The sequence below is a fragment of the Schistocerca piceifrons genome, chromosome 9 (genome assembly GCF_021461385.2).
Source record: "Schistocerca piceifrons isolate TAMUIC-IGC-003096 chromosome 9, iqSchPice1.1, whole genome shotgun sequence".
Lineage (NCBI taxonomy): Eukaryota > Metazoa > Arthropoda > Insecta > Orthoptera > Acrididae > Schistocerca > Schistocerca piceifrons.
In genome coordinates this window covers 213,682,059-213,694,445 of record NC_060146.1, presented here as the reverse complement: position 1 = coordinate 213,694,445, position 12,387 = coordinate 213,682,059, and the positions used below count along the sequence as shown (strand labels likewise).

At 37.9% G+C, this 12,387-nt stretch overlaps 1 protein-coding gene across 3 annotated transcripts in view; it reads right to left on the bottom strand.

The window, feature by feature from the left end:
- Positions 1 to 12,387, bottom strand: part of LOC124717381 — a 184,658-nt gene that overhangs the window by 114,381 nt on the left and 57,890 nt on the right. For all 3 annotated transcript variants that reach the window (XM_047244225.1, XM_047244227.1, XM_047244226.1), the window contains exon 4: positions 9,641 to 9,886. In XM_047244225.1, the coding sequence (XP_047100181.1) occupies positions 9,641 to 9,886 (246 nt within the window). The remainder of the gene's footprint in view (positions 1 to 9,640; positions 9,887 to 12,387) is intronic.

Below are 12,387 nucleotides of genomic sequence, written 5' to 3'. Positions count from 1 at the left end.
ACGTAAGACAGGCAGACTTCAAGAAGAATGTAATACTCCCACTTCCAAAGAAGGCAAGTGCTGACAGGTGCAACAACTACTGTATCATCTGTTTAATAAGCCACTGCTGCAAAATATCGACATGAATTACTTACAGAGAAATGGAGAGATTGGTAAAAACCAACCTTGAGGAACAAAGTTTGGGTTCCGGAGAAATGTAGCAACACACAACACAGCACTGACTATTTTTTACCTTAGAAGATACATTGGAAAAAGGGAAAGCTATATTTTTAACAATTGTAGGTTTAATGAAAACTTTTAACAATGCTGACTGGACATCACTCTTTAAAATTCTGAAGGCAGGAGGGATACAGTACAGGGAAGGAAAATTTATTATCAACTTGTACAGAAATCAGACTGCATTTATAAAGAGTTAGAGTAAATCAAAGGAAAGCATTGGTTGAGAAGGTGGTGAGACAGGGTTGTAGCCTATCTCCTGTGTTATTCAATCTGTACACTGAGTAAGCTGTGAAGGAAATCGAGATAAAACTTGTAAATGGAATTAAGAGTTCAGGTAGAAGAAACAAAAACTTTACGGTTCGCTAATGGTATCATTATTCTGTAAAGAGACGACACAGGACTGAAAGTGCAGATGAATGGAATGGATGGTCTATTGAACAGAAATCATACGACGGACATTAGCAGAAGTAGAACAAGGGTGTCAGAAAATAGTCAAATTAAATCTGGCAATGCTGAGAGAATTACATTAGGAAATGAGACAATAAGAGTAGTAGGTGAGCTCTGCTAATTCGGCAGCAAAATAACTTATGATGGTCAAAATAAAGAACAAATAAGAGGCAGACTGGCAGTAGTGAGAAAAGCATTTCAGGAAAGAGAAATCTGTTAAAATCTAACATCAATTTACGTGTCGCGAAGTCTTTTCTGGAGGCATTTGTCTGATGAATAGCATTATGTGGAAATGAAGTGTGAATGATACGCAGTTCAAACAAGAATAGAATACATGAATACTTTAGATTAGATGGGAAGATTAACTAATGAAGAGATACTGAATTGAAGTGGTGAACAAAGAAATGGGGCAAGGGGAGGGGGGTGGTGTAAAAACTGTAGAGGGAGATCAAGGCTTGAATGCAGTAAGCATATTCAAATAAGATGTCTGGACTGGTAATTATACAGAGAGGAAGAGGCTTGCACAGGATAGACTACCAAGGAGCTACATCAAACCAGTTTTCTGATTAAAAGCAACACCAACTACAACAATAAAAACAAGATTAACGAGGGAAGGCTTCGAAAAACTGAGAAACTGGAGGGAAATAAATTAATGCATAATCCTTTCTTTTGTGTCATTTGATTGCTCCCATTTTTGTTAAAAGTCTTCTGCTATGCTACTGAGTATACACAGACATAAATTGTCATCAGGATTCCAGTCCCAATGTACCTTGCAGCAGCTGTTACTTAGCTCGGTGTTATTTTCATGACTAGTAAACCCATTACATGATTTTACCCAAGCAAAGACAACATATTTGCTTTTTTCCACCTCAACGCCTGAACTCAATTACCCCCTACCCAAGAAGGTTTTCTGCCTCAATGGCACTCAAGATTTCCAGGACTGTTATAGCATAGTGTGAATCCTGAATATGATGTATAAAGCTGCTGTCCTTGAGCAGAAATGTCAAGCTTTTAGAATGACCACAAGACCCACAGTCTCAATGCTTCCAACATTTAATGGTCTGGATTGCTTCGGCATGCCATACTGATAACTGCACCAAATATTTTATTATTTAAGTTGGTGTCACCATTTAACTGAGTGTCAGTTTTATCTTCACCTGGACTAATCTTGGTGGATGTGGTACGTTAAAAGTTTCAAGTTGAGACACGCTTATTATATTCCTTAAAGCTACCCAAATATATTACTGCAATTTTACTGGCACTTTAAATTTTCATATACCACATCATATTGAAGCAGCTGTAATTTTTTTCTCCTTACAAAATTATGAAGCTAGTGCAGTTGGCTCCAATTACCATGAATTTCACAATTAACCTTCATCCTATAATATCATGGATTGTTTCGTCTCAAGCCATTAGTCTTTCGACTGGTCTGATGTGCTCTGTATTTTACTATCTTTTAACTCATTCAAAAAAAGCTAAACTTAGGATGCCGACCACTAACCAGGAATAAGTGAAACTAAAGTAGTAAGTTACTAAGAGACAAGAAACTTCCAAAGTAAATTTATTTACTCCATTACTGGTGGAGAGCACTACTGAAGAGTATGCAACTATGTTAGTAAGATTTACTCCTAGGCAGTAATAGGAGTACAGTAAGAGAGTAAGGTATGATCTTTGAGATCTGTGTTTTAAGTGTTGAATTCTATGGATTATCTGGACGACAAAGAATATATGGAGATGGAGGAAGAAGTGAACATCCCAAGAATGAGGGTTGTAATGGAAAGAAGAGACCCATTTGTGACAGCGACGGTGATTTCGAAGAGAAATTTGGGTTTTGTAAGGAATCTTTTGAGTCGCTGCTCGGCATGGTGGAGCTGTTACTGCAGCATAATTCTGACAGGAACCTTGCTTTGTCTCCTAGGCTGTAACTTCTTTGTGGACTGCAAATCTTTCACACAGGTTCTTATCAAATCGTAGCAGGAGATCTCATTAATAACAATCGTACTACTGCTGGAAGAGCTTTTAACAGTGTGATAAACAGTGTAATTGCCACTGTATGTGTCCATGCCACAGAGCAAAGAAAATATATCAAAGAACAAAAAGGAATTCTATCGAACAGGTGGATTCCCAAAAGTCATAAGGGCCACAGATTGTGTACATACACCTAACCCATACTTTGTCCTTCTGGAGCACAGGCAGAACTGTACAGAAATCGTTATAATTTCTTTTCTATTAATACACAAATCATCTACGATGCCAATATGAAGATTTTGAACGTGATAAGGCGTTGGCCGGGTTCCACGCATGATGCACGCATTTGGGACAATAGTGGAGTTGCTGCAGAATTCGAAAATGGACAATATGATTGGTGGTATGTTGGATATGCTCTCTCCAAACATCTTATGACACCTGTGTTCCAAACTGCACTACAATAGAGCCCATACTGCTACCAGATGTGTAATAGAGCGAGCATTCAGGGTTTGAAAGAAATGTTTCCAAGTTCTCATTAAAACAATGTGATTTAAACCAAAACAAGTGTGGGAATGTTATGGTGGCTGCTGCAGTTCTACACAACTTTGGAATATAAGTTGGAGATGTGTTGCACCCTGATGCTGTGGAGGTGAATAACATCAAACAATATGCATTCCAGCCAGCAGCATGCCAAGCCGTCAGAAGGTCTATTATACTTAATTACTTTAATTAAAATTGTACCTAATTTGCTACTAAAATCAGAACTTAAGTGTTAAGACTTTTCCTTCTTAAATGAATAAATAAGCCACCGGATTGTCACTACTGCAGTGAAAAGTGACTCATTTTATTTATCTGTAACTTTATAGTTTCTTTCTTTCTTTCTTCTTTTTTTTGCTAGGGGATTAACAGTCTCGTTTTATTTCTTAATTGAGTATACAAAGTCATAAAATGTTTAAATTATTTCTTAAAAAAAAAAAGACTTATTTTATAATATTGAAAATTCAGATAAATATTAGAATGTGGTAATAACAAATATTAGTACCGAGGCTGAAATAATAAACACAAATATTATACCATACAAGAAACAAGTACATATTAACCACTTGAAAAAGTATCAAGGAAACAGAAGATTTTTTTATACATATAAATATTTCCTTATTTATTCACAAAAACCCACATTTGTCGAGCACACTGGCTGAAGCACTGAAACCTGAAGTTTGCTCCATTACGTTCTTGAACTTACTCATAATTTCCATTTTAAGGTTATGCTCTTCTTCCATGATTTCTCTTTGTCTTTCTATTAATAACATTTTTGCATTGTATTCTCCTCATATTAAAGACATTTTTAAGGAATGAAGCTTGACTGTTTTTTTCAACAACTCTTGCTTCTTTACTACAACTGCATATTCTCTTCCTCTTTTGCTGGGCACATCTTCTGATAAGCTCCCACCAGAGACTGCAGGCTGAGGTTCGTAGCTATGGGGTAAAGTTCCACCTTCCGCACTTTCATTGCTACCTTCAGTGTAGTTATCATCATCGAAGTTGCTTGAAAATATCACATTATCTTGAGATGTGTCAATGTTGTTAACTCCAGCTATCCCCTCGAAAACTTGGATCATACAAACAACCATTTGGCTTCTATTGTCATCTTTGTCTCACCTCACCTACTCCATCATCAGTTTGAAATTGTTCTCGATAACATTTAGCTTTCATTTTCTTTGCTTTCGCTTTCATGTCCTTCCAAATTACTAAAAAGCTGCTCTTGTTACCTTTGTGTAAGAGGTTCTGCGTTGTATTCAACGTGTATTTTTTCCCAAGCATCCTTCTTCCTTTTTAGCACGTTGACATTGTGCATTTTAGATTCAATAGTAGTTACGTACTTTTTCATTATTTCAGCAAACCACTCTTTTTCATTTTCTGATATGTTTTTTGAACGTTTCTTGGCTACCTCCATGTTGCTACTAGCTCGTATCCCAGACTGGTGCTTAAATTAATACATGTCACCAACAAAAAATGGTCATTGGTAGCTGTAGATGGCGGGGTTAGATTCGTCCATTAATAGCATGATTGTTTTTCATAATACACAGGTCTTATCATTAATTAGTAAAATAGCATTTACATTTCCCAATTTTAATAATTCAATTTAATAATCCTTTCTAGCTTTTAAAATTATAGTGATGAACATAAACTACACAGAAGGTTATGCAATAATGTCTGCCGACAATCAGTATTTTCTGAGAGAGAATGTAATGCATGCGCCAGCAGGGTGCAGAAATGGCTTACTCCTTCAGTAAAAAGTGTTAAGACTTTAGTTACAACTAAAGAAGTAAATAGAAATTGAGCTCTCCAACAGTTACTAAAAGAGTGTATGACTACAGAAGTAATTTACAAAAGTAGGCCAGACTAAAGAAGTAAGAGTTACTACAAGAGTAATTTATACCAGCTTGGTGCTCGCCACTCTTAGTCTGATGCCCAACAGCACAATTAAATGCCTACACAGCAGCAAGGTTAATCTGGCATTACTGAAGGGGGAAAAATGGAAGTAGTAAGGACACATCTGCATCTTGTAAACCACAATATAAAATTTATTTTTTTCATTACATTGTAGCTAGTTATGAATAACTTAAAACACGGACTGTATTCTCTCACACAAATTATTAGTCATGGCAATTTTTTTCCCCTATACATGAGTGACAACACAAGTCATTGTTGCATAACATAGCAAGCACTAACTAATGGTGCATAGTCATTCTTGTACTTGGTGGCTTCTTGGTAACAGTGTAGCATTGAAGACTAAGCTGAAGGACCTTACAATTGAACATTTAATCACTAGTCATTCCTGTGATATATTAGGAAATATGTCAGCCGAATCACAATGCTTTGGAGGACTGTGACTGCTATCAGTTACTTTTGTAGGTCCACAAGAGTAATGACTGCATTTTAAGTTAAAAAAATAGAGAGAGAAAGGTTCAAATGGCTCTAAGCATTATGGGACTTAACATCTGAGGTCATCAGTCCCCTAGACTTAGAATTACTTAAACCTAACTAACCTAAGGACAACACACACATCCATGCCCTAGGCAGGATTGGAACCTGCAACCGTGGCAGCAGTGCAGTTCCGGACTGAAGTGCCTAGAACTGCTCGGCCACAGTAGCCGGCCGGATTTTAAGTACAAATTATGTTTCCACTTCACAATACAATTGCTACTTGTGAATCTGGGCCTGCGCACCTTATTTGAAACCTTTTCTGATATAATGCAATAACTTGTGGTCCCCCCACCACTCAATTCTTTCTATCTACATCTACATGGTTACTCTGCAATTCACACTTCAGTGTCTGGCAGGGGGGTTCATTGAACCATTTTCATACTACTTCTCTCTACAATTCCACTCTCAAATGGCGCGTGGGAAAAAGGAACACCTAAATCTTTCCGTTCGAGCTCTGATTTCTCTTATTTTATTATGATGATCATTTCTCCCTACGTAGGTGGGTGTCAACAAAATATTTACGCATTTGGAAGAGAAAGTTGGTGATTGAAATTTCATAAATAGATCTCGCCGCAAAGAAAACCGCATTTGTTTCTGTGACTGCCACCCCAACTCGCGTATCATATCAGTGACACTCTCACCCCTGTTGCATGATAACATGAAACGAGCTGCCCTTCTTTGCACTTTTTCGATGTCCTCTGTCGATTCTACCTGGTAAGGATCCCATACTGCGCAGCAGTATTCCAGCAGAGGACAGACAAGCGTAATGTAGGCTGTCTCTTTAGTGGGTTTGTCGCATCTTCTAAATGTTCTGCCAACAAAGCACAATCTTTGTTTCGCCCTCCCCACAATATTATCTATGTGGTCATTCCAATTTAAGTTGCTCATAATTGTAATTCCTAGGTATTCAGTCTAATTGACAGCCCTTAGATTTGTGCGATTTACCATATACTCAAAATTTATCGGATTTCTTTTCGTACCCATGTGGATGACCTCGCACTTTTCTTTGTTTAATGCTAATTGCCATTTTTCGCACCATACAGAAATTCTCTCTAGATCATTTTGTTATTGAAATTGATAGTCTGATGATTTTACAAGACGATAAATTACAGCATCATCTGCAAACAATGTAAGGAGGCTGCTCAGATTATCACCAAGATCATTTACATAAATCAGGAGCAGCAGAGGGCCTATGACACTACCTTGCGGAATGCCATATATCCCTTCTGTTCTACTCGATGATTTACCATCCATCACTAAGAACTGTGACCTCTCTGAGAGGAAATCACAAATCCGGTCACGCAACTGAGACGATACTCCATATGCACGCAATTTGATTAATAGTCTGATTAATATGGAATCGATCTGATATCCCTTGTCGGCAGCACTCATTACTTCATGGGAATAAAGAGCTAGCTGTATTGCACAAGAACAATATTTTCTGAATCCGTATTGGTATGTGTCAATAAGACATTTTCTTCAAGGTGATTCACAATGTTCGAGTACAGTGTATGCTCCAAAATCCTACTGCAAATTGAGGTCAGTGATATGGATCTGTAATTCAATGGGTTACTCCTATTTCCTTTCTCGAATATTGACGTGACCTTTGCTACTTTCCAGTCTTTAGGAACAGACCTTTCGTCAAGTGAGCGGTTGTATATGATTGCTACGAAAGGCGCTATTGTGTCTGCATACTCTGAGAGGAACCTGAGTGGTATACCATCTGGACCAGAAGACTTACTTTTCTTAAGTGATTCGAGTTTTTTCGCAACACCTAAGATATTTACTTTCATGTCACTCATGTTAACAGCTGTTCTGGTTTCAAATTCTGGAATATTTACTTCATCTTCTTTCATGAAGGAATTACAGAAAATTGTATTTAGTAACTCTGCTTTAGTGGCACCATCATCGGTAACATTTCCATCGCTATCGTGCAGTGGCGGTATTGACCGTTTTTTGCCACTGGTGTACTTTACATACGACCAGAATCTCTTTGGGTTTTCTACCATATTTTGAGACAATATTTCATTGTGGAAACTATTAAGAGCAACTCACATTGACGTCTGCACTAAATTTCGAGCTTCCGTGAAACTTAGCCAGTCTTGGGGATTTCGCGTTCTTCTGAATTTGGCATGCTTTTTTCGTTGCTTCTGCAAGTGTTCTGACGTGTTTTGTGTACCATGGTGGACCAGTCCCGCCTCTTATTAACTTATGTGGTATGAATCTATCTATTGCTGTCGATACTGTATTTTTGATTTTGAGCCATACTTACATAATTTGAGCCACACTTACAGAATTAGCTTGGAAGGAATGGAGACACTCTCTTAGGAGAGCATCAAGCGAATTTTTATCTGCTGTTTTAAATAGATATATTTTGCGATTATTTTTAGTGGTTTTGGTTGATATGGTTTTGAGTCTCGCTACAATGACCTTGTGTTCACTAATCCCTGTATCCGTCATGATGCTCTCTATTAGATCAGGATTATTTGTGGCTAAGAGGTCTAGTGTGTTTTCGCAACCATTTACAATTCATGTGGGCTCATGAACTAACTGTTCAAAGTAATTCTCAGAGAAAGCATTTAGTACAATTTCGGAAGATGTTTTCTGTCTACCACTGGCTTTGAACATGTATTTTTGCCAAAAAATCGAGGGTAGATTGAAGTCTCCACCAATTATAACTATGAGTGGGGTCATCATCATCATCATGTTATCTGCTATATTAGCAGATTCTTAAACTCTCCATTTTCTGCGATCCATTGCTTCCTTCTTAAGGCTGCTGTATGTTGTACCGTCCATCATGTCATCCAGTATCTGGAATCTCTTCCTTCCTCACTTCCTTTTCCCTTCTACATAACCTTCTAAAACTGTTTTTATCAGTCCGTCATTCTTTCTTAATATAAGCCCAATCCAATTTCTTTTTCTTCTCTTTATTACATGTAGTAACTGTCTTTTCTCTCCCACTCTTCCCAGTACCTCTTCATTTTTTACTCTGTCCATCCAACTTATTCTTTCCATCCTCTGTCCAGATCTCAAAAGCCTACAGCCTGTCTCTGCCTTTCTTCCTCATAGTCCATGTTTCAGTGTGGTACTTATTTGTAATGAGATTCAAGTTTCCTTTGAAGTGTTCAGCTATTATATCATCTGAGTCGGGGGGTCGGTGGAAGGAGCTAATTATTATTTTGATACGGCTGTCGAGTATAACCTCTACCCATAGTAATTCACAGGAACTATCTATTGAACTTCACTACAAGATAAACTACTAACAACAGGCACAAACACACCACCACCTACTGTATTTAATCTATCCTTTCTGAACACGGTTTGCGCCTCTGTAAAAATTTCAGCAGAATTTATCTCTGGCTTTAGCCAGCTTTCTGTGCCTATAACAATTTCAGCTTCAGTGCTTTCTATCCGCACTTGAAGCTCTGGTACTTTTCCAACACAGCTACGACAATTAACAACTACAATACCGCCTGTTGCTTAGTCGATTCTCGTCGTTTCTTTGGCCTGTCCCCTTTGAGACTGGAGCCCTTTTTGATCTTTCCCATGACTGTCTAACCAAAGAAACTGCCTAGTTCACACCACACAGCAACTTTTACCCATGTAGCTGCCTCCTGTGTTAGTGGACACCTGACCTATTTAGCGGAACCCGAAACCCCACCACCATATGGCGCAAGTCGAGGAATCTGGACTACATACCTTTGAATGCACAACCTGGGATCAGGAAGTGCACACGGTGGGGTTTCTGGCGACTACTGAACACCTGTGCATTTCTTATCAAGTTGTGCTACAGTCCATCAGATTCCTCAGAATAGTTTTTCATGTTACCCGGTACTATACTTAATTTAAGTCTAAATATGATACTGAAACAAAATATACTTTTAAACCGATTCATTTTGAACCCATTAACTCAACTGTAATGCCAACAACAAATCCCCAGAACACACCATCCTGCAGCTATCACATGTTATCACAGGATCAAAATCCAAATACCAAATAGTACAGGTTTGTCACTTACCCATGTCGAGGGGTTTTCGGAATGCTGGGTTGGAGAGATCGATGCTCAGCTTCTTAGAGGTGCCACTCCTACTTGTGGATGGTACAGGGGAGCCAGAATATTTCACCTTCTGCTTGCCTTTACTGGATGGAACATTCAGATGTGATGCTGGTGGTGACAGTACATCCTTCCCACTGTCATAGTGCCCAAACACACTGCTGCTGTTGCTGTCATCATCGTGGGAATACGTCCGTGCTGGATCATATTCTGTGGACATTATGTGTGTAGAGCTTTCACAATGATATGTAAAATTTCATGGGCTGTATAATGACAAAATGATACACTATGAAAAGTAGTATACATAGTTCAAAAAATAAAGTTAAGTCTTCATTTTACATGTGCCTGTATTTGATGATGAGAGCCAATTACACCAAAGATGAAAGAAGCACCTCTGAGAGAGAAAACTGAAATAGGTTTAGAGCTTCGCACGCTATCTACATTACACGGCATTAAAGACAGAATACACACTGGACTGAACAAAGAAAACAACTTAGCCACGGCCTTGTCTAAGAAGTCATTCTGGCACATAACTGAAGTCTTTTGTGGAAAGCTTGCCAATCTTAAAAAGGTGGAGGGGTAATAACAGAGCCAGTTCACTCATTAGCATACACTTACTGAAACTACTACATACAGTTTGTTCAAAATTTGCTTTAGGACTGACAGCTGCAAAAGAAGCAGTGGGGGTGAGGACCATGAGGAAGGCACAGCAAGCTTAGGGCTCATAAGAACGAGACCAGCCGCTACCCGCAGTTGCCAGACCTTTTCATTTCTTATATTGGCAAGGTTAGTATTGTATCCTTTATTATTACTGTTGTTAGTTCAATGACAGTGGACAATGTCAGAAGGAAGTCGTGTGTGTGTGTTGCATGTTTACAATGTCAACAGTTTCTCTTGATAATACTCCCAATCATTGTGATGTTGTTGACAAGATGTCTAACATGGCAAAACAAAAGAAGGTAATGGGCTGATTGGCTTGAGCACTGAAATATCAAAGTGATACATTTTAAAAGGTTGAAGAAAGATTGGAGTTTACCACACTGTCAACATCGAGGTCATTAGAGATAGAAGAAAGTGGAGCTTACAGGCTTGATGTCTGTCCATAAACCACAGTTCCCTGTACACAAAATCAGAAAGCTGGAAAAAACATATGGTGTACAGTTACACAGCTGTCACTCACATTTTAATTTGATAAAATTTATATGTATGCAAATTAAAGATTACATTTGCAACAGTAACAGCAATTATAATAATAATTTCTGTGGTCTCAGCATATCTTTCTAGTAACTAATTCCTTTTCGCTGCTCCCTTGTCTTCCTTATCACCCAACTTCCACGCTCACCTGGTGCAGGTGCCCTACAATCAGTCTTTCCTTCTCATCCCATCCAGTAAGTCTTCCCTGATCTAAGGTTCTGGGCGATTTTTTTTTAACTCTCCCCATTTCCTCACCAGTACTTTTCCTTCATCCCTCTTCCTTTCCTTTCTGTGCAGTCAAGGAGAGCAACGGGCTCTGAAAGCTTGTGCAAATATCTTTCACATGCTATCTCCTGCTGTCACTCGGTGAGCAAATTTTTTATACATTCATATAATATTACTTTTCCAAGCACTGATTATTTTCTTTGATACAACAAAAACCTGTCATTTCACAACATACTTTTGCACTATAATGTTCTGTCAGGAAAATTTTTGTGTTATGCTCTCTAACATTTAATACTTACACCTTAACCTCTTTGTGAACTCATCATCGATCTTAATAATGTGGGATATGATAACGAAATGGAAAGTGATCATCATCTTGATTCTGTTACCAGCTGGTAGTGTGTGGAGTGACTGATGTCGAGAAATTCATGAACAGAGTAGAACTATGTTTCTACATTATGAAATAACCTCTTTACAAGAATGTATAAGTAAAACAGCATTCTACCCTTTGGATAAACAAAATGATCCTGCACTGCTGTTAAGAGACTAGCTTTGTATTCAAGACGATACAGGATAGAATCTGCATTCAACCATCATGATTTATGTTTTCTGCTGTTTCCTTATATTACTTCAGGCAAATGCCAGGATAGTTTCTACCATAAGGCCACAGTCAATTACCTGTCCAACACCTGTCGAACTAGACCTGTAAGTATGTAAATGACTGTATATTCGAGGGATGCAACTTTAATAGTGGCATCTATTTATTTACAACTTATACAAAGTAGATACACGCTTCAACGTTTTACTGTCTTTCAATGTAGTCACCAGGATTGTGTATAACGGTAATTACAGTGATGTGCCCTATTACAGTTCCAACCCACACATAAATCACTTTTTTGTTCTTAATCTGTAATACTGTTGAATGTTCAGTATCACTGTAAAAGTGATCCACAGAAAAATACTACTACTAATTAATTAATTAATTAGAACAAAGGCAACTTTCAAAAATATTGCACTGCACTGTAAAAGTGACCCCCAGAAAAATACTACTACTACTACTAATTAATTAGAACAAAGGCAACTTTCAAAAATATTGCACTGCACTGAACGCTGCTGTAGCCCCGAGGTATTAATGGACACAATGGCTTAAAAAATAAAATAAAAAAAAAAAAAAAGGAGAGAGAGAGAGAGAGAGAGAGATATTAATGGAAAATTGTTAGTTACACATTTGGAAACTCAACCACATAGTAATAATTTTTTTAGAAACCCTAATAATTCATTAAGTTTCTGTA